General features: G+C 39.3%; 1 protein-coding gene across 1 annotated transcript in view; it reads right to left on the bottom strand.

The window, feature by feature from the left end:
* Window positions 1-27,937, bottom strand: part of LOC108138498 (inactive dipeptidyl peptidase 10) — a 252,831-nt gene that overhangs the window by 101,821 nt on the left and 123,073 nt on the right. The window contains exons 4-6 of the mRNA XM_041710131.1: window positions 18,419-18,713; window positions 18,215-18,347; window positions 17,973-18,161 (exon numbers count right to left, since the gene is read on the bottom strand). Coding sequence (XP_041566065.1) covers window positions 17,973-18,161; window positions 18,215-18,347; window positions 18,419-18,713 — 617 coding nt within the window. The remainder of the gene's footprint in view (window positions 1-17,972; window positions 18,162-18,214; window positions 18,348-18,418; window positions 18,714-27,937) is intronic.

The following is a 27,937-nucleotide window of genomic DNA, read 5'->3' as shown; positions in this document are numbered from 1 at the left end:
AAATGATACTAGTGTAGAATTGATTTTCAGAGTAAAAACAAAAATGTGACAACCATTATAGTGGGTGAATATAATCCTAATTTTTATTGAGCTTTTAGTCTTTTGTAGTGGTTAATTTTATTACTTAACACGAAAGGAAGCAAGCTCTGCAAGTGGAAGCTTACATACCGTTGCAGCTATTCCAAAATGCAATATCCTTTAAAACAACAATATTATGATTTTTATGCCTACATGTTTAACAACAGTGAAGCTATGATCACTTTCCGCGAAATTATTTAACCGTTTGCTGTGGCAGCTATATAACATTGTGTTCCGATTTCAATTAAATAAAAAGCGTAACTCTGAATTATTAAAACAATGCTATACAAAAGAATTAAAAAAAAAAAAATTGAAAAATTGAGAAGTGATAAAAGCCGGACGGACATATGAACGGACCTGTTATTGTTACTGGGTTCATGCTCCAAAAGGTAATTTTTCTGAGGTAATTTTAGCTGCAGCTTCTTGTAGTCTCAGCCTTAATTGAAGAAATTCCTGATAGAAAAATTCGTGATGGCAAGCGTTCCAGGCCGAGCGTCCTTATGCACCGCTCGGAGATGTTAGACAGTTCCGATCCACTGTCTAAAAGCACACGACAGGATGTGCCATCCTTTGCTGTTACGAACGAGCACTAGATCTGTTGGCAATCCTATATTTGTAGTAGTGAGTGCTGACGAGTGTGACAAATCCTGCATGTAAAGAAGAAGCCAAGAATTTGGCTTTAACAAGTGTGCGTCTCTTCTCGACCGTTAAATCAATAAATTTGGGGCAGAAGTAGATCTTGTGTTCCTTGGAGTTACATTTAACACAAGTGACTTCATCCGATGCTACCAAAGCGTGCGACGATCGTTTAGTTTTGTTGTGGTTTTTTTTCAAACTCACATTTGCTGAGCTCAAACTCCTCGCAGCGTCGGTCAAGAAATTTTAGTAACTGGTCTACAGTCGGCGATTTCAGTTCCCGGCTGCCTTCAATCCATTTGCAACGAGTTTTGGCGTTAATCTTGGCCAGAATGAAGTGAATGATCCATCAGTCCCTGTTGGTTTGACCTGTTGCATTCAAGCCGCGTACCTGAAGCTTTACCTTATACTTAGCTTTCCCCTTCTCGGTTTCGTCTTTAACGGATCCTATACTTAAATCTTTGTTAATATTATTATTCCGTTTATACCACAGTACTCCAGTTATAGTTCTCAATATCTGAGCTTAACATAGCAGCCACCTGAGTCAAATAAAATATATATACACATAAAATATAAAATTACCATCTGGTCATAGAATTTCTTTGTCTATAAGTGACATCAGTGTTGTTCTGATCTCCCTTATCGCACTTAATATAGTTTTTCCTAGTTAGAGATAAACAAGGCACTCCGTGGAATATTAGAAATTATATAACAACCCCGATTTAAGATTTAATGAGCTCTTTTCAATCTATCCAGAGCCATCATTTACGACCTGTTATCTAAACCATACAAGGGAATTGGCACTTGTAAACTGTAAGTGCAGGCCACTTGAGCCCAAATATTATCACCTGAAATGTTTTCCACACTGCACAAAGGACTTGTGTGGGGGTCCAATAATAGCTCTCTCGTTCAGGGCAAGCAGATGCAGTCTCTGCGTAGGCCATAGATAAGAATAGAATAGGAGTCACACCAATGTTACTTGCTAACTTGTTATAACTCAGCAAAATAAGACGTGTCAATAATTGGGTTTTTTTTTTTATTTTTGGTCCTTCGAGGCACTTTGAAAGTCTTCCCCACCAGCGGTAAGCGACTTAGAGTTATAAACCAGCTCCTTAAATTATGTATGAACTGCAGCTAAGGTAACAAGTGGTAAGGAACAGAGTATAACATTATAAGCAATAATATACAAAAGAATATATTTTTTTTTAATTTAAAGCTTCATATTTAGTCTTGAAATAAAGCTAAAGGGTGCTATATAACACTTTTTTTTTTTGTAAATCGCAACTTGAGACCATAAACATCAGCTAATACGGTTATTGTGATAAGTGAACATGAATGTACGATACGACAAAAATACAAGTGCATTAAAAATAATCATAAACACAAAAACAAATACAACAAAAACAAAATCAAACACCCAATTTACCCATAACAAAATACAAAAATTTTGGTGGGCTCGCTAAAAATTAAAAGCAGCAGCATTTGCAGCAGCGCAACTACAAGCAGCAGCACCTACAACAGCGACGTCTACAGCAGGAGCAACGATAACATCAGCATCGAAAACAGCAGCATCTACAAGCAGCAGCATATAATGCAGCGGCCAATACAACAGCAGCATCTACAGCAAAACAAAACATAATATAATATATATATAAAATGGTGTCCGAGCAGATATTGAACCTGCTGCAAAGACAGTCAGAAATAAACAAAGCCTGTAGGGAAAGGTGGTAGAAATTTTTTAACCCAAGAGGTAGAGTTTGTAATCGAGAGAATTTATAGCCAATCATACCTTTTTAATTAAGCTTGGTCCAGTAGACCATGTATATAAAAATAAGAGGAATGTCCAGGTATTTTTGACAATAAATCAATTAAAGATTGACTATGAGCCTCTTAAAAAAGAGGGAGAGGTTCGAAAAGAGCATAGACATCCGGTAATTTAACGAAAAATTAAGCAGCTTAGGGAATATTTAGATGAAACGGAAACGTCTCGCTGGGTTGTGATGCGAAGTGGTGTCTCCCTCGCCGGTTTCGCTCGCAATGCCTTCTTTTGCCTTTGGCTCGGCGGGATTACAGGGCTTAGGGATGAGTCACCGTTCCCAGACTAGTGTGGACAGGCACGTACGCCTTTTGCAGCCGCAGCCTCCTGTCTCTTGCTCTGTCCCAGCCGGTCGCACCGGACGTCGGCTCAGTTTCTACCTGACGGTTCGAGCGTACACCAGAGCCGCCAACGCAGTCCCTGGGTCAAACGCCAGGTTCTAGACGAACGCTTCGACCCTACCCTCTCTGCCGCAGACTTTAGAACTCCACGTATTTATATCCGTCGTTCTGCGTGTCCTCGTTGTCCTTGCTCTGTCTTCAGATGTCTTGCTGGCTCCGCTCCTTGTTGGCGTAGCGCTCACGATTCGGTAAGCTGCCGTTCTGGGACTCTAGCGGTGAACTGCTGTGCTCTCAACGCATATGACTTTCGGGACACTAGCCGAACAAACGCGCGTCCTTCCAGGCTAGTCGCACCAGGACCTTGTACAATTCCTGCAGGACGATCAGGCATACGCTGGAATTTGCCAATGCATTCCTTGAGGGCAGGCAGCTAGTTCAAGACCACTTTCCTTCTGAGCCCACGGTTCCTCGTTGAAGGACTCTATTTGTTCAACTCTGTCGGACACGCCGGGTGGGATGCCAAGCTCAAATCGCGACAAAAGCGCCTGAACTTAGCCGTGTGACGCCATAAGGACCTCAGCTACCTGTGTTTCAATTCGGAGACTTTAGCTCTAAGTCCCAAACGTCTCGACGTAGCGATTTTGTTTCCTTAATGACTCCGAACGGCTCTACTTGGTTCTTCACATTGCTTCACTGATTAGAAATTAGGATTAGGTTCGCTTGATGACTGATACTTGTTGACTGGTAGAAAACGACTGATCCAACTTCCTACGCTCTGCCTGCTTATATAGGCCTCTGTTTACTGCTAGTTATCGCCGTCTCCTTTCCTCCTGGTCCAAGGTCCACAGTTTTACCGTTCGACCTTTCGCACTCTGCGCACGGCACCAATATCAGGGTCCGAAGTCCAGTGCCGTCCCGTTACTTCCTTCTGCCCACGACCCTTCGCTGCTCTTTTGTATTGCTGTCCCTCTCGGACTCTCCCTATCCTTGTCTGGTGCTCAGGGCACCACTCTCTCCCGCCGCATTACCGTTACTACGGGCGAATTCGCCGTGTAACTGGTAACTGCTTGCTTTCTAACTTGAGGGTAGTTATTCAAATCCTCACACCATGCCTATTTCAAGAAGGTCAGGTGCTAGGCGCAAAACAGAGCTCAATGAAGACCGAGTCTGTAGCGGCCCCTGAAGAACTTTTCTTAGTTACGTTCAACCTAAAAGCATGCTTTAATTTGGTAGTAAGTCCCCTTTGGAGACTAGCCAGATGCATCTTCAAATTTAGTGTAGGTAATAAGTGTTTAACAAAAAAAAATTATTAATTAGTATTTTTGCGCGTGATGCCAGGTCGGGCTTGAATCAGTTGTTGCTGAAAAGATTGTTCTAATCCGAAATGGCGGACTTCTCAGCTGGCAGATATTTCTGGCAAGGGCCGAAACCGACGTCACATGATTTTTGAACTTTCTTCTTAATTGAACCGGCGCAGCAGTCAGACGTGACAATTTTCTTCGTACCAATTCGGTAAAGTTGTGATATATATGTCGGATCATTAGTTTTGTTTTCGTGGTATTACGCTATTAAAATAAGAATTAACATGAAATGCTGACTTACTTAGAATTACATTTTTACTTAGAATTAAAGCTTATGTTATGAATGCCACTCGTTGCTTTTTATTCCTCCCTTCGCATTCCTTTCTTTATATGAGTTTCTGTGTGTTAGTGTTGCGTTGAGCCTAACGGAGGTCCGTTATGTGTAGTCTCGCTGTGACATGGTGCGAGTAAAAGAGACGGCCATAGGTAGGTAAACAAGAGGATGTTGACCAATTTGAGCTGTATAAAAGGGAGTTCTGATGGATGATCAGACAGTCTCGATCGAGGTGCGGTACTGAAAGGTTACGAAATGTCACAGCCAAGAAAGCGCACGGCTCGCAACGCTGTGGTATCTTAATATCCTCTAGTACAGAAGAAGAAGCATTTGAAAGATTAAGAACAGTTCCAAGCCTATTATCTCAAGCTGGTTTTTCATTTAATATCGCGAAATGTTCTTTTTTAAAAACAAGCGTGGATTATTTAGGTTTTCAAATCAAAGATGGCGAAGTTAGACCCAATCCACGAAAGGTACATGCTTTGGTCAATCTACCCCCTCCGCAGTCAGTTACACAAGTAAGGCAGTTTATCGGTTTGGAGTCATACTTTCGACAGTTCGGCCCCATTGTACGCCCTTACCTGTAAAAATAAAGTATTCGAGTGGAAAAGCGACCATGAGGAAGTGCGAAAAAAAATGATCAAAATTTTAACTGATAAGCCGGTGCTTTTAATTTTTGATACCCCTCGAACTGCACACTGACGCGAGCATGGATGGATATGGTGCAATACTACTTCATAAAATCGACAATAAACCTAGGGTCATTGAATATTTCAGTAAACAAACATCTGCAACTGAATCACGTTACCACTCTTACGAGTTAGAAACACTAGCCGTGTTTAACGCTATGAAACATTTCCGACACTATTTACACGGCCGGCATTTTGTTGTATTTACGGATTGTAACTCTCTGCAAGCTACGCGAAATAAAATAAGCCTTACACCAAGAGTACAACGGTGGTGGGCCTATATGCAAATGTTTGATTTCGATATAAAATATGTACCTGGTGCAAAAATGGCCCACGTAGATTTTTTATCACGCAACCCGTTGCCTCCGAAGGTAACTACTAAATAGTATCCCAGTCCTGAAAACAAATGTGTTTCGTTGGCCGAAATATCGGACAATTGATTGCTTGCTGAGCAGCAACGAGATGAAGAAACTTTATCCAGTATTTCAAGAATTCAAAATGAAGAACTGGGAGAAGATTTGGCCAAAACATATGAATTGCGTTCTAAAATAATTTTCCGCATAATTCAAAGAAATGGTAGGACGCGCAGCCTTCCAGTAGTGCCCCGATCATTTAGGTGGTCGGTAGTAAACCACGTCCATGAGGCAATAGTTCATCTAGGGTGGGAAAAGACATTGGAGAAGATGTATGAGTTCTACTGGTTCGACAATATGTCTAAATATGTCCAAAAATTTGTAAGTAAATGTATCACTTGTAAATTAACAAAATCACCCTCAGGTAAATAACCAATTGAACTTCACCCTATACCAAAAGTAGATATTCCATGGCACACTATTCATATAGATATAACAGGAAAATTAAGCGGCAAAAGGGATCAAAAGGAGTATATTATAGTTCAGATTGACGCCTTTACTAAATTTGTTTATTTGCACCATACCATAAATATTACCAGTGAAAGTTGTGTCGAAGCAGTGAAATCGTCAATAGCTATGTTTGGCATACCAGCAAGAATCATAGCAGATCAGTTTTACCGGAGCAGTCTTCGGAGACTTTTGTAACATGCAAAAAATACAATTACATTTAATTGCAACGGGAGCCAGCCGTGCAAACGGCCAAGTAGAACGAGTAATGAGCACCCTGAAAGGTATGCTGACTGCCGTAGAAAGTAGTCAGTGTACTTGGCAGGACGCTTTAGGCGAGATACAATTGGCCATAAACTGTACTGTAAATCGAATTACGAAAGCAAGCCCTCTAGAACTATTAATTGGAAAAGAAGCGAGACCTTTTAATATGTTGCCCCTCTGCGAAGCAAATAACAAAGTAGCACTGTATGAAAAAAAGCCAAAGAAAATATTTGAAAAAAACAAATGTAAAGTTAAAAGTTTTAAATTGGTGATTATGTTTTGCTTAAAAACTAAGAGAGGCATCAGACCAAATTAGATAATAAGTTTAAAGGCCCATTCTTAGTGTCAGAGTTACTTGAAGGCGACCGCTATGTTCTAAAATCACTAACTAATAAACGAACGTATAAATACGCGCACGAAGCTTTAAGAAAAATGCCTATTAAAGAGATTCCCAGAGAGTTAGATGTGTGTAATGAGAGAATAGAAAATGATGATAGCTTATTGGTGGATTCCAATGAAGCAAACGACGTGGAAGGCAACGTCAAGAGTCAGTTAGAGGATTCTAACTAAGATGTGGCATTGACGGACTTCAATGCGAAATTCTGTACAATCATACACTTAGATCAACTCTAACCACTAGGTTGCCGTAGGTACATACATGGTCATGTATTCACCTGGCTATGGTGAGGCGCCTAATTAGTGGTGGAAACCTGAGTGGTGTGTTTGTTGTAGATGGTATTAAAATCTTTGGGAATCGATTTCTTATAAAGGCTCTTCGCAATAATCTAATTAACTAGTAACTATTGGGAAAAATAACAACGAGCGACGTATTAATACGTTTTATTATTTTTATGATCGTTTCAGATTGAACGGTACCTTCCAAATACTCTTAGTATTTTCTTTAAAATTTGTAACACACGAGGACTGGTGAATATCAGGATGGCCGTGTCGGATCTTTAGTTTTGTTTTCGTGGTATTACGCTATTAAAATAAGAATTAACATGAAATGCTGACTTACTTGGAATTACATTTTTAATTAGAATTAAAGCTTTTGTTATGAATGCCACTCGTTGTTTTTATTCCTCCCTTCGCATTCCTTTCTTTATATGAGTTTCTGTGTGTTAGTGTTGCGTTGAGCCTAACGGAGGTCCGTTATGTGCAGTCTCGCTGTGACATGGTGCGAGTAAAAGAGACGGCCATGTGGTATTTGGCAAAGTAGGTGAACAAATGGATGTTGACCAATTTGAGTTGTATAAAAGGGAGTTCTGATGGATAGATCAGACAGTCTCGATCGAGGTGCGGTACTGAAGGTTACGAAATGTCACAGCCGAGAAAGCGCACGGCTCGCAACGCCCCAGAAATCATTGACGAACTCGATGTTCCGACATATATTAAAGCACCGGGCATATCGAATTTCCCTGAAAGTGATTATTTAAAATTCAAACAAAGAAGTGAGTTATATTTTTTGTTTCCCTAAATATTTTTTTGAGTGTTGAGTTTTGTGGTTTTTTTTTAAGGCCGCCACGATACGGTGGCCACGGCCGCCACGGCAAGCCAGCACGAGTACATTTGCAAGGTTGATACTAAAATTTTTTCAGTGATCGATGTTGGTATTTTCTCACACTTAGGTCGTTTTATTCGCTAGGTGCCCAGTCTTTCTTCATCCGTTGTCCAGGGGAGCACCCACATCGGCTGGTAGTACCAATCTGCCCGGGGAGACCCTCCTTGACCAGCGAGTCGGAGTAGCAACCGCATCGCCTTAATCCAAGTTGTCCAGAGGAAAACCCTCTTAGTCAGCGACCTGCAGTTGCCTTAGGGAGCGCCCTAATTGTCAAGCCTTCGGATTTGTATTGGGGAGCACCCATATTTGCCCAGCGATCAGCAGTTGAAGCAGTCCAAATAAGCACGTAAACTACAAAAGAATGTCCAACTAGGTCGGCCTTTATCCTTATCTAAAAAAATGTTAAATCTACCGCTTGAACGTCGACCTTAACCTTAATTGTAACCTCAAAAAAAAAAAAATAAATAAGCTGGCGAGAAAAATTCCACGTGCATATCAGTGAGCCAGGCTACACTGGGAGAAATTCCTAATCATGTGCTAACTTAAATAAAAACAAAAAAAAATTTATTAAAAGAACAAGTGATTTAATAATGGAGTAACTGTAACAATACTACAAAAAAATTTAATTTAATTGAACAATTAATAAGATCAAAAAAATAAGTTATGATTCATCTAATGAGCGGTTAACTTACGGTTGCTGTCTCCCTGACAAAATTTTTCTTAAATTCGTTTTTGGTTAAAAAAAATATTGAAACGTTTATAATGCACATATAATTCAATGTCAAAGCAGAAATGCCTTGATTTATTTTCCAGCCTACCCGCTTCGGAAGATCAATCGTCCGCTGAGGAACCAGCTGTGTGAGTTGTTTAACCCTTATTTTAATTCACCAGAAAATAAAAAATTGAAAATATATTGGCACAAATCTCATACACGATATAAAAATTATCAATGCCGAAAATTTATCAAAGCCTTTATTTAAAATTTAACCATGAAAAAGTAAATGAATTAAAACCTAAAAATGATTTGTTTTAATTTACCCTGATAATTGTTCTTTGGAAAAAAATAATAAAAAATAATAAAAAAAATAATAAAAAAATAATAATAATTAATTTTAATAAGAATACAAGTAAATAAATAGCGAACCACTAAGTAATGATGAAACAAGAATCAATATTAATATTTATAATAGAACAAATTTCATTTGAACATATAACTATTTGTAACAATTATATTATACGAACTGTTGTACAATACTTATTTTTAATTATTTTTCTGCACATGTTTATACACTCATCATACATATTTACCTTACATACAAAATTATATACACCTGTGAAGCCCCGTATATACTCATGCTGTTTAACCCTTATTATATCTTATCTTTTCTCGATGATATTGTTTTACCATGTCGTAACTTAACTAAGAAAAATTAAAAATGTTACCTGCAAATGAAATAATTATTAAAATGGAAGCTTTTAAAAATGTACTAACTGAACTCAGCTGATGTCTCTGCGGTCCTAGGGTATAAAAGGGATCACCAGAGTTATGCTCTAGCGGCAGGTGGTTATAGGTAGGGGGGGCAAAATGTGAGCCACATTACATCCAAGGCGTAGCAAACAACCAATCTCTCTCTCTTTCTTTTACTCTGTCCCCTACCAATAACTTTCTTCTTTCTTCTAAAAACTTTATTTTTCTAATTTATGCATCTATTCTTCTGGTTAAGTAACTAACTTTAGATATTGTCGAAAACACGCTCAATTCTGATCCTATTAATAGTAATACGTAGACAGTGTCAAGATCTGTACGAGCAAGACCTTCACCCCCAAGCCAACGAGCTAGTGCCGGAATATATAGCGTGCCCAGCCTATACAGATCATTGAAATCATTTAAAGTACTTTGCACTTTAGTCGAACGTTACACGCTATAGTTATAAGTTATTATTATTAATAAGAAAAGTGGCGCCCAACGTGGGGCCTTAATGAATTGAGACTCACAGATGCATAAATTTAACAGTCTTTAACATTTTTCTTTACTCTTTATAGAATTCTTTCTTAAAAATTTTAATTATTCCTGGAAAACAGATTGAGTGACTATTAGTATTTCTGACTGTCCGAAAATTATAAATTTTACAAGAGAATTTTCCTATAAATAGCAGAAAGGAGAAGGTGTCTTGGTCTGAGGAAAGCAGAGGCATAAACTAATCACCCTGAACTAATCAGCCTTATGAAATTAAATTCTTACATATACTTCTCTCTATGGAAAATACTGGTATTACTCACGAGCTGTGCCATATCCAGAAAGCGGTTATGCCCAATTTTTTTTCCCTTCTTGTGACTAGAGGACTAATATTCTTTAAATCCGGAGTTGGAATTTAAGCGAGTATGTTTTCGAACAATCCGCTGACCAAGTCCAAATAAAGTATGAAACTTCTTTCCTTTCTTCGTCTTTTATTTTCAAATTTCTGAGATATTTTGTAAAATATAGAGACTCTTCATCGCAGAGCATCAAGCAAAGAGTTCAGTTAATGTTTCCTTATTACGTAATTTCGATTTTCTCATTGGTTTCGAAGATTTAAATTTTTGCTGAAGTATTATCGTACCTCTTATATCTTATCACTGAAACTACTATCGTACCGCTGAAACTTAATCTCTGAAACTACTCTTGTACCGCTGAAATTTTTGAGGAATATATTATCTTACCGTTTATATACATTGGATTAGCTAAAACCATTTTTTTATTATCGTCCGTGTGCATGATGGGGATAGACCGATCTCCGGAAAGGGTAGCCGAAAGGGGCGCAAACATCGTCTGTCCGATATGCAAGGCCGAAGTATACATACTTGTAGTAGAGGTTTGCCTTACATCATGTCAACATGAATTTCACAAGTAATGCATAGAAGCGCATTGGAAGAAAAAGGGCACTGTTTCCGGTGTGCAAAGCTTTCTGTAGGCCAACTCTCCCAAAGAGTGGGGATAGCCGACAAACACGTAACTAATCGAAGAACCGTCAGATCGTAGATAACGCGGACAAACAAGTATCAGATAATATAGCTTCTTCGTCAGGATACAATTCCAATACCATTAACAGCGGTGATACTATTCCAAGTGCTATTACTACGAATGCCATCACTTTACTAGCCATGGAGCGAAGATTACTAGCTACACTTACCGAAAGTATGGCCAGTTCTATTCAAAAGTCCGTTTCTGAAACTATGTCAAGGATAATGTCCGATCGAGGTGCTAATAGAACCCCAAACGAGCTGAGTCAACCGTTCAATTCTCAACAGTTTGGAAGTGCTTTCAATCGGATCGATACAAGAGAAGAAACCAGGGTGAATTCTACGCCAGAGATTTTAGCTCCGTGTTCTTCTGCGTCGCTACGAGGTGCCGATTCAGATTTATTAAACAAAGTAGTTCATATATTGAACGGCTGGAAAATAAAATTTTCCGGCTTAGGAGTGTCAGTGGAGAATTTTATTTACCGCGTTGAAGCACTTACTAAGGAGACGTTAGGCAATAATTTCACTGTACTTTGTAGGAATGCTAGCGTTCTTTTCGAAGGAAAAGCTAATGAATTCTATTGGCGATATCACAAAGCTTATGCTGAAGTTGGGATAGCTTTTGTTAAGCCTTGCGTCTACAGTTTCGACCGAGTAGGGATGAAGGTGATCTTGAGGAGTGGATTAGGATCGCCAAACCAATGTCAAACGAAACATTCGATTGTTTCTATGACTCCATTTGAAGTCTAATCGATCAATTAGAACAGCCTTGGATGCCTCACAATCTCATTCGCGTTCTCCAAAACAAACTTCGTCCCGAAATTAGACATGAGATCTTGTATATCGACATTCTATCAGTGAGGGAGATTTTTCGCAGGCGTTTTCAGGGTTATTTCAGATCTTCCCCTTTCAAACGCGAAGTCTCGGAATTTAGTCCAGAACAGGAGATGCCTCCAGAATCGGCATCCGATAAAGAAGACGATATTGAAGCCTTTTCCTTGTTGTGCTGGAACTGCCGCAAGGAAGGTTGCGGAGCTGCCAGCACATACAAAAAAAATTGTAACAAGTGTTCAAAAAACTCCAGAGCGGGCGTGTCGATGCCGCCATACAAACAGAAGGCCTCCAGTGGCGTTCGGAGCCAAGCAACGATGACCGATCCATAGAGCGTGCAGCTATAGTTGCACCAACTTTTTTCCCTGACGTACAAATATCCCCAGACTTTCCTTTGCTTCACAGAAAATTTACAATATTAGGGAAAATTAATATTCCGGAAGCAAATAATGAACAAGAGGCCAAAGCGTGTAAAGCCGGACTGAAATATATTAGCTCTTTACCTGCAGGACCAAAGGATCCTCGACATTTTTTATCAATTCGCATGTTCGATCGACATGTTCGATCGACCGTTAGACTCTGGCGCATCGATAAGTTGTGTCGGTGGAATCCTAGCCAGTGTCATAATTATCAACAAAGAATTTAAGACGATAAAAGGCAGCGCTACAACTGCTGATGGAACATCTCAGCAGATAGTTGGTAATTTAAAAGTTGTTGTAGAATACAACGACCTTAAAAAGGCTTTACAAATCTACGTGGTACCTTCTCTGAAGCAAAATTTGTATTTAGGCATAGATTTCTCGAAACTTTACGATTTGCTTCCGAAATGCCTTTATGTATCCTCACTAGAATCCGATCATGACTGTAAGGTTAATGCTGATCCGACTTGTCCGAGTTCGGCAAAGCCAAATTAACGCACGTCATTAATTGGTTTCGGTCTTTCACTTAAGAAGGTCTCGGCAAGACCAACTTGATAACGCACTCAATCGATGTCGGTTCGGCAAAACCGATAAAACAACGACACGTTCCATCTCACCCGCAGTAGAAAAGGCCATGTATGCCGAGATTGACAGAATGATACAATTGGGTGTGATAGAGGAGTCCGAAAGTTCGTGGTCTTCTCCTATCGTAATGGTCATGAAACCCGGAAAAGTTAGGATTTGTATAGATTGCCGACAGGTAAACAGTTTCAGAGAAGGATGCATACCCTCTTCCCCAGGTAGCGGGAATTTTAAGTCGTTAACCTAAGGCGGAATTCATATCCAGTCTTGACCTTAAGGATGCCTATTGGCAGGTTCCTTTAGAGGTTTCATCACGAGACAAAACGGCTTTCACTGTCCCAGTAGACCGCTCTACCAGTTTAAGGTTATGCTTTTTGGGCTGTGCAATGCCACAAGTACAATGTCCCGTTTAATGGACAAGGTTGTGCCAGATCATCTCAGAAACGATGTGTTCATTTAGCTTGACGATTTATTGATAGTTTCTTCCAGTTTTGAAAAGCATCTTGAAATTCTCAGAGGGATCGCTCCTCAGATAAAGCGTGCAGGCTTGACGATAAACATTGGCAAAAGTCACTTCTGCATGCTTCGTGTGCAATATCTAGGACATATAATCGGCGATGGTGGAATACGCACCGACCCAGAAAAGGTGGCCGCAATTACTAATTTTCCGTTACCAAAGACGTTACGCAGTTTTGTGTGGGTGGTATCGTTATTTTGTTGCCAATTTCGCTTCACTCTGAGCTCTGTGTGTTAATGACCACAAAACGAAGGTTTAGTTTAACCGACGAAGCCATTAAAGCTTTCCAAGTCTTAAAACTTTCACTCACCAAGGCTCCAGTCTTATGCAGGCCCGACTTTGCAAAGCCTTTTGCGATACATTGTGACGCTAGTAAATCAGGGATAGGCGCAGTACTAGTACGGGTGTCTAAAGAATGAGACGAACGGCCTATTGCCTTCATTTCAAAGAAGCTGAACAAAGCTCAACGGACTTATATTGTTACCGAGCAAGAATGTCTAGCGGCGGTAGCAGCTCTCAAGAATTTTAGTGCGTATGTGGAGGGACATCAATTTAAAATCGTAACCGATCATGCTTCATTGAAGTGGCTAATGTCCAATCATGACCTAAATTCAATCAATATGAATTTACATTTGATCATCGAAAGGGTTCTCTAAATATTGTTCCCGACTCACTTTCCTGTGTTAACGAAGACGTGGTAGCCGCTATAGACTTACGCGAGTGGACATGAACTCACAGTATTTCCAATCAGCTGAGTATGTTTCTCTTGTAGAAAAGGTGAAAGCAAACCAAGAAAATTTTTCTGATCTTAAGTCTGACAGTGGTTATGTTTATCGGAAAGCCGAACAGTTAACGGGAGAGCACGTCCATGATGAGTATGCCTGGAAGCTCTGGATACCTAAAGAACTGGTTCCAGTAATCCTCTCGCGAGCTCACGATAGTCCTTTATCATCTCACGGCGGCATACACAAAACGATTGAGACAGTAAGGCTATTTTTGGCCTGGCCTTGTTACAGATGTAAAGGCTTATATAAATGCCTGCGAAGTGTGCAAAACCACTAAAGCTCCGAACTGTGTATTGCGACCGCCAACGGTTGTTTATGATTTCCTTGAACCTTATCCCAGATCTAAAAGTGGAAATATCGGCTCACAATTTCGCTCTCACGCTTTTCAGAAATTACGCATACGCTGACGGCCGTCCATTCGTCTCGGGCTAATGCGTCCGAGCGCGTTAGCCGCTCTGTAATTTCTGCAATTAGAGCTTATCTTCGACCTGAGCAAAAGGACTGGGACGAGTATCTCAACAGAATATGTTGCGCGTTGAGATCGTCCGTTCATGCTAGTTTGGGAACTACATAGTCTTCGGACAACATATGATTACATCCGGTGGTACATATTCTTTATTAAGGATGTCGGAGGAGATCTATTGTTATAATTATAAGTTTTGAATTTGAATTTAACGTAACTGAAATTATGTAGCAACCACACACGGTTGCATTTAACATTTTAACAACACTGCGTCACGCATAACATTCTGTAAACTTAAGCGATATTTTATGTAAGCGCGGAAGCGCAGCTCACTTTGCTTTTGTCGATTACGCAAACAAGACAATTTTTACAACTTGAAGATTAATAAAACACATGTATTGAGAAAAAACGCATCAGAACACAACACGAGACTCAGAGCATTATCAACCGCTCATGGTTGACGGAAAGTAGCCAGTTAGGTGCTACATTAAAGGCGACCGTGACAGGACTAGGAGAAGTATTCGTTCATTTTCGTCATTCGAGCGTCATTTGTTTGCATGAGTCTCTGATTATTAATTACGTTCAGGTTATGGTGGCAGTTGTATGTGAATAAGCTAAGTAAGCTTTCAGCTCGAGTGGAGTACTCGCACCAACACAAAGGTGGTACATTCATGGACATAAACACGGACACAAACACTGTGCTCACCCTAACCTGAAACCCAGCGTGGGAACTTTGGTCAAACCAGTTGGCCACAAGCGGAGAAGCTAAACAATCTTCTAGCACGAGTGGAGTACTCGCACCATATCAAAGGTGGTACATTCATAGACATCATCACGGAAACATATAGAGGGCTCATCCTAACCTCAAATCCAACGTGGCCGAGAACATTCGAGAACAGGAGAGCATCAACGGCTGCGCCAGCTGAGGAACGCAATCATGGCAAATCATCTATATATTTATCATTGACCCTGTAGCTTGTGGAGTAAATATCAGTATTTCACCCCAATGACAAAGGCCACACGTGGAATTCAATATCACACACATCATCTCACGCATACGCATTTGTAAACATCAAATCGCAAGTAAACATTCTCGATTATATTAAAGAAAATCCTGTATACTCGGCGTTACCAAGCTTATCATTATAATACACACATTCTGCGTCGGTTACGGCAATATTAGGCATGGGGAAAGAAGAAGATCCTAATTTAGCTGTCGGCGAGGCAAAACTAACACATCCTAGATCGCAAAGAAACACCATCGAACGCCATATAGAAAACATACATGGCAAAGTCATAGTTAATGGAGCTAATGAAGAAATTCCAGTCCTCGAGTGTAGGCTGCAAATTCTAGAATCGCATTATCGACAGTTGTATTTGTATTTGTATTTATTATAAAATTTCATCCTAACGCTACAAGTTTGGAACTTATAAGTTAATGCGCTAGTCACTACGAGTTTGCAAATATTTAATTGTTACATTATACTTAAAACTAATTTTCATAAAAACTAACCTAAGTCGCCTTCTATTTTTACTTTAATTTACGTAATAGTGTTTTTAAGGTGTGTGAATAATTTTATCTTGAATTTCGTGGCACCGCTAATATTTTTAAGATGGTTTGGAAGCTGATTCCATGATCGAATAGCATTAATTAAAAATTGTCTTTCGGATGTCAATGATCTAGGTCTTATGCAAGTAAGATTGTTTGCTCTTCTAGAGGATGTAAATTGAAGTTTTTCGAAAAGATACAAATGTTCTTTTTGGAAAATAATTTTTTGCAGAAAAATTAAGTTTCGCATCTTTATCCATTCATTTAGCGAGATATCGAATATTTTCATCGAAAATTCGGATACGTGATCTGTATGTGGTTAGTTGAATATATACCTGGCTATGCAATTAAATATAACTTTAATTTTGTTCTTACTGGTAGTGTCACAGTTTGAAAAAACTTCTACTCCATAAAATAGCGCTGGAACAATGCAGGTTTTAGCTATTAGGCAGGCAATTTTTAGTTACGGACAGACTTTTTAATATGATCATTCCAGGTAAGAGTTCTGTTGAATGTAAAACCTAAGTTTACAGCTGTATCAACGTACTCAAGTGGCGTGCTATTCATACTCAGTGGCTGCAAATTGTTAAAAATTATCTTTCTTTTACTTATGACAAGACATTTTGATTTTGATGGGTTGATCCCAAGTCCATTGTTGCCGGCCCACTCATTTACACGTTCAAGTTCTCTGTTACAAACATCTATACATTCATTTATTCTGTTGAAAGGACGACTCACAAACAATTGGACATCATCAGCATACAAGTGCACATTAAGATAACGCATCGGGAAGGTCATTAACATATAAGGTAAACAATAAGCTTTTGACGTAACTTATTCAACGTGGTACAATAGCAGAGCACAGCGACGCATCCGCTGTGATCCTCTAGTCCATCGATAATATCCTTGAAGCCGTCCACTTCGTCAAAGTTTCCTTGCTGGGCAATATTGCGCATCGTGACGAAATACTGCACCAAGGTCTCGGCTTTCCTAATTGTACGTTTCTGTAGTTGCTTAGCAATCTCCAGATTAGACATTTGGCTTCCAAAAACCTCTGTGAGCATCGTGCTCATCTATGGCCAGGAGGACACCTTTTCATACAGCATATATTGTTTAGCTGATCCTCGGAAAAAACGACAGACATTGCATAATGTTTAGCTTATTAACTAAGGCGTATTTTTTAAATTCACGGTTCCATACTTGCACCGACAAGTTGTCGCCTTCAGAAAATTCAGGGATCATAGCCTCCATGTCGTTCAGATCAATTTGAGGTACGGGTGCCTTCGGTGCAGTCATGTCTTTCAATTCAGCGGCAACTAATTTATGTTCAGCCAGCTCCTTTCGGGCAATGTACAGTTCAACAACCTGACTGATTGAGCGTATGTTTTGCTCAATCGGTTCTTGCATCAACATGTTCTTCCAGAAGGAAATTGCAATTTCGGCCATTTGCAATTTCTCGCTGTCTTCCATCAGCGTCAACATGCGGCTGGTCCTCACCTGGACTGTGGATCGCTGCATCCTCGGAGCATTGCACGCTTTAACTCAGAACGGAGTTCGTAAATTGTGGCAACAGCCTCAAACATGACGCCCCTCTCAACAAAGAGCTCCAGCAGCTTTTCTATGAAAAACTTAATTATCTCGCAGTATGGTAACATTGCGTAACTTTTGGGCAAACCCCACACCTGATTTATAATCTTCGTAGTTATAATTTTTATTTTCTTTAGCTTTTTAATTTATTGAGAGAGAAAACTCCTCTTTTTCACTTCGATTGATTTCGTGTGCCCTTTTCTTGTTATTTACAATATACCTTTAAGCTAAACAGAGATTATTAATACTAGATTGCACAAAATACTAAATAACATTATGTTATTTGGTGGCTTTGCTTATTTTTATAAAAAAAATCAAGTAATTAATTAATTTTGCAATGTGTCTTTAATATTACTTACTTCATATCGACCATGAGAAATAACAGAAGCTCTTCGCTCTGATGTGGTTATATGTTTTATATGTGTGAACTGATATTGTCCGGACTCCTGAATACTTGATAGTAATAAAAAACTGCTGCCATCCGACGAAAAGACAGGGTGAGGAAAAATATCTAACCATTCATTTTCTGGAGCACGTTCAGAATGTATCTGAATAAAATAATTTTTTTTTAATAATTAGATATCAAGAAAGTATGACTTACTTCAAAGCAATTCCAATTTCGAAGTTTAGAACACATTGATATCACGCTGTAATTTTGAGATCTTCCCATATAAGCAACCGATATTTGGCGATTGTTGTCAGATATCCAACCTGCTGATGTGAGGTAATAGTCTCTAATATATATAAATGAACGAAATTTTCATGCATATTAACATGTCAAGCTCATATAAAAGATATTTCTTACTGTCCATCAAGAGAAGCGGGAGGTTTAATTTGAAATTTTTGGATAGCGCTTAAATTAGTTATGTCAACTGCCCACAGCTGTACTTCTGGGTTGGCAGTGCCTGGAGTTGGATATCTAACATTTTTGGTTTCTGGAAAAAAATTTCCAGGAGAGATGCCACTTCCAGTAAATAAAGCTCCAGACGACAACCAGGGATATGACATCATTCCAACATTCGTATCGTTAAATAAGGCGAACAAGAAATGTGTGCCATCTGAAGACGACCAAATTGCTTCCGGCGATTTTAAAATTTCTTCTAAAACGAAAATAAGATATTGTAAATGTTTGGTTATGGCAATACTTTTATCAAATAAAATTTTACAATCTAAGTTCGTGTATTTTTTTCCTTTTTTGTGGCAATTTAACGGATTAATGGAAGGGAGCACAATATTTATATCAATCAAAATTAGATATTTACACACTCACCCATTGTCAAACAACTTTGAGACAAAGCTCTCAGTTTCAAAGAAAGATTACATGCCTACGTGTTGGGAAAGGCTTCTATAATTCCACATATTTTTTTTCGATAAATATAGTAGAGTTTTAATTTTTAATGTTAATTTAACAGTTTTTAACAATGGTTTGCTTATTTCAAGCCAGAGATCATCATTCACTATCGGAATAAGAATCGTCGGTTTCTCTAATACAATTTAAAATAGGGGTGCCTAAACACTGTTAATGGCTTAGCAAACACCAACACCAATGCTCTAAAACACAAATATATTGGTGAAATAGCTATTTTGATTTCAAGCCGTCACAGTAAAACAATTTTCAGAACATTTTTTTCACAGGTTTGACTTTTGTATTAAGTTAACCAATTGTGTTAAGCTAACCGGTTGATGTTGATTAGTCGTATAAGTAAATTCGTGCGGTTTCGTTTACAGACGACGCTATTTGTTTAATAGGCCGGTATTTGATCTGGCAACACTGACATTTTTCAGTAACTGCGATTTCACTAAAAATTAAGCAACATTGTTTCTACATTAAGAGAAAAAAGGCTGCCGAAAGCTTTCGTATTTTAGCTGAGGTTTATGGTGAGCATGCTCTAGCTGAACGAACGAGTGAAAAGTTGTTTGCACGGTACAAAAGTAGCAATTTCAATTTAGACCACGAAGAACGACCCGGAGCTCCACCAAAATTTGAAGATGAGGAATTGGGGACATTGCTCAATTAAACCTCATCAGAAACGCAAAAGGAACTTCCAGATTCGCTTGGAGTCACTCAACCTTCCATTTTCAATCCCTTAAAAACAATGGGAATGATCAGAAAAGTAGGCAATTGGGTGCCAAACGAATAATCCGAAAAGTAGGAAATTTGGTGCCATATGAACTGAAGCGACGTCTCAAACGCCGGATCGTTCAAAGGTACTTGGAAACACTTCGATGGGAAGTCCTTCCCAACCCGCTGTTTAGCCGAGACATTGCTTCTTTCGATCAAATCTGTTCTGCACACCAGCACTTTTCCAAATAATGGATATTAAAAAAAAGACCATACTTCTTTTGACGCGGAATCCGTGATTTGCCAGAAAGATGGCAAAATAAGGTGACTAGCGATAGACAATTCTTTAAAGCGTAAAAGTGTAACAAATTTTTTAAAATAAATCTCTTAATTTCGTAAAAAAAAACCGCACGACCTTATTTATACACGAAAAATAAAAATTTTGTTTCCCATTGTGTTTCTGAACACTTTAACATAACTTTCGCCGGCCTTGCCTCTTCTTTTGGCAGGCCGGCTGGTGCGCTAAACTTTTATATATTCTATTCCTTTAAGTTCTATTACCCGTTCAATGTCGCATGCAGGCAACAAATCCGGCTAAGATGTCTTTCAATTTCATGCCATCTCTGCGAATTCCTGATGGAAAAACCATTTGGACCCCCATGCGTCTAAGCATTTGTAGTTTGCTAAGATCAAATCATCCGACCAGTAACCTGCTGATATTGATTTCAAAAAAGTCGTCAATCAAGCTTCTAGGACTGCCAAGGCGACCTTCTTTGATGACAATAGGTGCCTAAGACTTTGAGAATCCTTTTGATCTTGGCACCTGCTTAAAGGGGCAAACAACGAATCTGTTCCGCCTATGAACCTTTCTACTCCCAATTTGATCAGTAAGTGTTGCTGGACATAATTTTAAAACAACCGTATTTTTTCGAGTGCGTTGCACTATTGTAACCCTGAATTCCAATTTCAGCTCATGTTTATCAAGAACGGTCCGATTAAACATATTATAAGCAACGCGAAACACCAAACAATATACTAAACTTTTGTCATTTCCGCCAAGTCATTGGACGTGAGCAGAAATACAATTTAATCGTTTATATCTACGACCGACCAACGGACATTACATTAAACCGATAAGTGTTTTATTAAAGTATTTCAAAGTAGCTTGGCAGGCTTGTAACATTTTCATTAAATTTACAATTTGCTCTCGCCACCGATCTGACTATCAGAATTCCAAGAGATGTGAAATTAAATTTATATCCGAGCGAAAAGATGATCATATTGCTGCACCCTTCAGACACAATCACCGCTTTTACCGCACAGGGCGGTAACCATGTCCTGGTGTCCTCACATTGTGGACTGCATCATGACGCTGCTTCTTTAACTGGCCGTATTCTGGTGTCGCGCAGGGCGGCTTCTATGACCTGGCAGCCTCAGAAAGTTGCATCATGGCGAAGCCCTTTCAACAAACAATCCATCACTTGCAGTTGCCGCACCGGGCGGCATGTTCAATCTGGCATCCTTACACGGAGAGTGGCAACATGGCTTTGCTTCTTTCATCAACGGCGCATCAAATTCAAATGTAGCAAGATGCGTCATATATGATCAGATTTCTATGGAGGGATTTTATAGGCACGATTGAGGTGCATAAAATTCAACTATTTATACTCGTAGCTACGTGTTACCCTACGAGATAAGCAATTATGTAATGTGCACACTTTGATTTAATAGGTTTTATATCAAATTCTTTTGATATAGGTCGCTAGTAAATAAAGGCAATTGCGGCAGTAGCACATTTGCGTATCATACCTGGTGACCATTTGAAAACTTCCTTTTTAGCAGGCAAAACTAAATGTGATCCTCTGAAGTTATTGTCAGTGCCAAGGCTAGAGCTGCAAGCAGCAATGTTGTTGATGGTCATAATATTACAATTGAAAGATTTGTGTTTTGATCAGATTCAAGGACAGTACTCGCCTGGATTTGCTCTAACCACAGGCGATATAAGCAAATCGGAAATACTGGAGATAACAAGGGAAAATAAATGGCGATAGGTCCTAACTGTCTTGAACCCATCTGATAAAGCCATACAAACTTCAAAGTGCAATGAATATGACCCGCTTACAGTGTGGACTCTGGGCCCATCATTTTTAAAAGAACAAGAGTGGTAAAAGATCCCATTAACAGACGACTTTAAAGAATAAAGGAAGACTGTTCTGACGATGGTAATAGATACACCGATAGACCTTGACCGGTTTTCAAATTATATGCGCCTAAAACGAGCAATGGGTTGGATGCTCAGATTTATTGGGAATATTAAAACAAATAAAATGAAAACTAAGAGAGACTTGTCTCTTAAAGAGTTAATCAAAGCTCAAAATCTATTTTACAGATATGCACAGGATCTTATTATCTCAGAGTGTCCGGGCGTTACCTCAGACCTATTCGCTCTCTTTTAAAATATCTCTGCCTATACGGTCGATACCAGAACCAGGCTTCTTCCTCGGGGTTCGGATATATGAAGTTTCGGTTCCCGACTTTCTGCATTGACTCATGAACATCCCTCCCTTGTTAATGTGAACGATGTTGGTTTATTTGCTAAGGACTTCGTTTAACAGATCCACCAAGCTGCTCATCCTGCTGGAAGTATTCCTATTCCTCCACCATATTGCGCTGCTTCGGAGCCAGGAATTGCTGCCTTGGCCAGAAAAATGCATGCGATCCGCCGAGTCTGGATGAGGACAATGCTTACCATCGACATGGCAAGAAGGAAGTCTGAATTGATCCCAGCCAAAATCACGGACTTGAGCTGTGAAAATGCACCCGAAACCGAAAAAGACTTTGGCACTTAGGCCCAAAGATACTCCAAGAAGTCCTGGCCGATGATTTGGAGAATCGCTTTACGTCATTTAAGTTTGTAATAAGCCAAGAAGTCCAAGCAACGATCTCTGATTTTTACTCTCTTTTGGCAATCCTGTTTATGTATAGTTAGTCTTCACTTAGGTCACCCGTGCTTCCCGGAATCCTATAGGCCGATTAGTCTTCTATCCAGATCACAAATACTGCTCAGCCGCCTTTCTGGATGTTCGACCGTGCTGTCAGACTTTGATTTATTATTTTGTATTACCCTTATGTCTACGAACATTCGGCAAAAAAGTTGAGTTGCAAATAATTTTTGGAAGAGAACGTTGCGCTCAATCCCAATTTATTTATTTTATTTATTTATTGCATCATACATACCACCTAACAGCGACTACAGCCTCTATGAGGCACATTTGGTTAACATTTCTTGCGTTGATCAAGGGCTACTGGATACCGACCATATCTGCCTATTGGGTGACTTTAACCTAGGTGTGGGTGCAGGATCCCCACTCTTCTAATTTAATTCTCAGCAACGTTCACTTACCACATGAGATCCTATTAATTGTTGGGCTTAACCCAGATAAATACAATCTTTAACTGTTTAAATAGATAATTAGATCTAGTTTTTGTTAATTCAGAAATCAATTAATCTATAGCCCATCCGAATGTCCTATTTCGATACGCGATGTTCATTTATTGTAATTGTTAACAATTTTAGACTTTTGAGCACGAATTACCTCAAGTTCCATTTTACACATTTGATGAAAATAATCTACTCGCTGTTCATAATGATATAATAACTGTTAATTGGTCTTCAGTTTTTTCGCATGCTAGTGTTGATGATTACTATTTAAAATTTCTTAATGTTATTTCTATTCTCAAAAGGAATTGTCCTCTGAAGCTATGGAGTCCTTATAGGCTGCCATTGTACACAAGTGGTCTAAACAAATACAAAAACCTTGATAATAAGTTTTACAAACGGTATATGGCAACTCGAAATTTTTTTTGACTGGGAACGACACAAGCGGGAGTTTGAATTTTTAAATAAATTTCTGTACAACCAGTACATTATCAATGTTGGGAATGGTCTTAAACAAAATCATTAAACTTTCTGGAGGTTTGTTAATTCAAAAAACAATTAGTCTTCTTCTATGACTATGGATAACATTACTGTTTCCTCTGAGCTGGGTGTGGCAAATCTTTTCGCAAAATTGTTTAATTCTAACTTCAATCCTATTGTGACGACCCACCGTCACAAATATGTAAAATTCAACTTTTCACATTAAAAACCTTAAAAGAACATTCCAAATACTGGCCTTTTATTATTCAAACGCGCGCCCATTGCCAACAGCACCCGGTCACACTTATTCGACGAAGTTATCGATTGCGGGATTATTATCATCGTCCGATCTAGTCACACTAAGCAACGCCTATATAAGCGGAGACGCAGCCCCAGACCAGACACTTGCGTTCCGACGATTCTCGAGGAAACATCAACTAGGAGGAATACCCGTGTAAGTGTTCTGGTAGATAGTCTTGGTAGTGGTGGTGGTTGCGTAAGAGTTCGGTTTGAAGTCGACTCTACGACCTGGTGAGGATCACTGACGCCCGGTGTGGTTTTGGAATACACACCTAGGCCCGGTCGTGATCGCCCGGCACGGTTTGCGTAATTCCGGCCCATCTCAGTGAGTTCCTACCAGAAGTCACGTTTCCGGCTTCCGACCCGGAAACGATACAAAATAAACGGCAGGTCGAAACTAACGATGCCCGGCAGCTCGAAACTAACGATGCCCTACATTCCCACATCCCACTAGAAAATCCAAGTAGTTCGTTCCTCTATAACGACCCAGAAAACTACGACCCGACGTACTCAAACTACGGGACACGACGACGTCAAGCAGTGCACAACGGACCCTCCCAAAGCGCCGACACCAAGCTGTGCACCCAGCCATCACGCAGTGTATCCAGCCATCGCGCATCGGCAACGCCAAGCAGTTCATCGATCTATTGCGCAGCACCAACATCAAACAGTGCGACACACGGCCCTTCCGTAGCGCCGATCCCGCACACAAAGCAGTGCGATACTCAACGAGTTGCGATATACTCGGCCCTTCCGCAGCGTCGATATCAACAAGCAGTACCACACTCGGCCCTTTAGCAGCGCCGACGCCACTCATCAAGCAGTATCACGCTCGATATAATTATAATTAGAAATGTAGTCTTAATCAATCGTACTATTAAAAACCACACTCTGTAGCGCTCGATTTGTGTTATTCTTTGGGGAAACGGAGGTAAACCGATCAAAAGAAGAAACAAATTTCTCGAACCATCAAGAGACATTAATATATATTCCGTTTCTTCATAATATTGGAATTTTTTCAGTGTCCTTCGATGATATTCATCAAGCGGTGGACGTTTTTGATGATAATATTAAGCCTGTCCTTGATGGGTTTTCTCCCTGTTTCTTAAAAAATTGTGTCTCAGCACTTTGTCAGCCTCTAAAATTAATCTTCGACTTGTCACTTTCCAGGGGGTGTTTTATTAAAAAAATGGATAGAAACCACGGTTACACCAATTCATAAATCGGGTAGTAAGTGCCGTATCATTAACTATCGACCCATTGCCAAATTTAGTAACATATCTAAACTTTTTGAGCGGATTATCACCAAGCAAATTTCCTTTCTTGTGAAGCCATACATTTCGCCCAATCAGCATGGGTTTATGTCCGGTAGATCTATTACCTCAAATTTAGCTGTTTTTAGTTATTATTGTCTCAATGAATTTCAACGTCAGTGTCAGGTAGGTGGTATCTACTTAGATTTTGCAAAAGCATTTGATAAAGTTTGCCATAAAGCACTTTTCGCCAAGCTTCGGCAATTGGGATTTCATCCCTCGTTGCCAAAATTGATTATATCATTTTTGGATCGGAGAACCTATCGGGTCAACATTAATGGTAATCTTTCTTGCGCATTTGTTGTAACTTCTGGCCTTCCTCAAGGTAGTGCCCTTGGCCCTCCTCCTTTTATAATATTTATTCCAGCTGTTTTATGAACTCAGAATATCTTTTATATGCTGATGATATTAAGATCTTTAGATCTATCCGTTCAGTTGCTGACACTAGCCTGCTTCAAGCTGACCTGAACCTCGTTAGTGCGTGGTGTGTCAATAATTTGCTCCCACTTATATTAAATAAATGCTATTTCGTCAGGTATAGTACACGCACGTTTGATATTTTAAGTCCCTATTCATAGTACTCACAGCTTTTGCCACACCAATGTGAGTCTTTAGACCTCGGGGTCTTGTTTGATAGTAACTTTAGTTTTTCTGGGCACCTTAACTATATTATACCCAAAGTCTATGCTATGTTTGGGTTTATTAGGCGAAATAGTATGCATTTACACTCTATTCAGCACTTGTGCGCTCTTTCATTTGGAACCCTACGGCTTCTTCGCACGTTAATAGAATTGAGCGCATTCAAAAAAATTTCTCAGATTTGCTCTTTCTTCACTTAATTTTGCTAACCCTTTGCCATCTTACTCTAGCAGATGTTGTCTTGTCCATCTCTCTAGCCTTGAAGACCGTAGGAAAATACAAGCCTCACTTATTCTGAATGACCTTCTTGCTGGCAGCCTTGATTGCCCTGTGTTGCTTTCCAAAATAGACTTTTGTGTGCCATGCAGGTCTTTACGTTCTCACGAACCATTTTTTATTAAGCATTGTAGGACTAATTACGCCCTTTATGAGCCTATTTGTCGGGCTATTCGACTATATAATGCTTTACCACCTAGCATGCGGTTCGACTTCAGCTCCAACAAACAATTAATGCGGTATTCTTTAGTTGAATATTTCTTAACTCGTTTTGTTTAGTTTTAAGATATATATAGATGTAGCCAGTAAACATTGTTTGGCGAATAAATAAATAAATAAATTATCAAAAAACTATCACCACTAACGACCGAAAACAACAACAAGAAAGGAAGCAAGCTTTGGCAAGATGAAGTTCATATACCCTTGCAGCTATTGCAAAAATTAAATATTCTTGAAAACATTAAAATTATGATTGACTTGCATAAATGTTTAAAAACATTGAAACTATGATGATTTGCAGCTCAATTATTTGAGAGTTCCTATGGCAGCTATATGATATCGTTTTCCGATTTTAATAAAATTAGAAGCGTAATTTTGAAATATCAAATTATTAATTTATCAAAGAGAATTTCTATAAAAAAATACAAAATAAAAAAGTTAAACTCGTTTCGACTTATATACTACTTGCAATAGGAAAACAACTTTTGGGAAAGTTTCACGCAGATAGCTTAAAAACTGAAAGACTAGCTTGCGTAGAAACGGACGGACAGACGGACGGCAAAATCGACTCTCCTAGTGTTCCTGATCAAGAATATATATACTTTACAGGATCGGAAACGTCTCCTTCACTGCGTTGCGAACTACTGCCTGAAATTATAATACCCTCTGCAAGGGTATAAAAAAAATGGTAAAAAAGAGGCGGGAGGATATTCCTTGAGCTGATGGTAAGAAGTTGTGTAGTATGCATATATCGTTGTAGCGAGTATCCACTGTACCAATGCCAACATTGTGATACAGTTTACTTACATAAACACAAAGTCCCGGTCAATCAACTAAACTGACCAACAAAAATATGATTACCCAAAACGTGTCACATGGCCATGACCTGTTCGCATTAGCAGCCAATGTATGCATGTACAACTTCTCTCGCGCCTTATGTGTGAGCTTATATGGCCGCAGCTAGCGGTGCAGCGCAGCTCTGAGTCCCTAGCCCTTAGGATCCATAAAATAATGACATGCAACTAATAAAGGTGATAAATCCGACCTTATGGTCAAACTTAATTAAACAAAGTTGGGTATTGTGGCAACGTTTAGAATACAGTAGAGATTACAGTGAGGCAGTGGAAGACGAGTGAGGAGTGAGGACTGGAAGACGATCATGAACAATACCACAGAGACTGTCGATCTTTGTGGGATGCCATTGTGGAGAGTATAGAATTTAAATAGAGTGTTGTTAACTCTTACTCGGATAGTACTGTTGAGCCTTTGCTAAGTTGAGGGTCTTTTGACCCACCGGTAAAGTTGATCCAATACTGTATGCACCCCCACGCAATCGAAGACGTTTTAAAAATCGGCTGCCAATATGGTAACATGATTTCCGATGCGTATTGGTGGAGATGCAAAAGAGAATCAAGAGTGCTATGCTGCTATTTAAAAGCTGTTTGGTGGGGACTGATAAGTTTCTGTTTCGTAATGAACCACATTAAACCTTTTGGCTAACATTTTTTCTAGCATTTTGCTTAAACAAGGGAGTAAAGAAATGGAAGTAAAGAATGTTATTTCATGTGTTGGCTTGTTAGGTTTTAAGATAGGGAT

Source organism: Drosophila elegans, unplaced genomic scaffold (genome assembly GCF_018152505.1).
Source record: "Drosophila elegans isolate 14027-0461.03 unplaced genomic scaffold, ASM1815250v1 contig_788, whole genome shotgun sequence".
Classification (NCBI taxonomy): Eukaryota; Metazoa; Arthropoda; class Insecta; order Diptera; family Drosophilidae; genus Drosophila; species Drosophila elegans.
The sequence above is the reverse complement of the archived record's forward strand: the minus strand, read 5'-3'. Positions and strand labels throughout refer to the sequence as shown.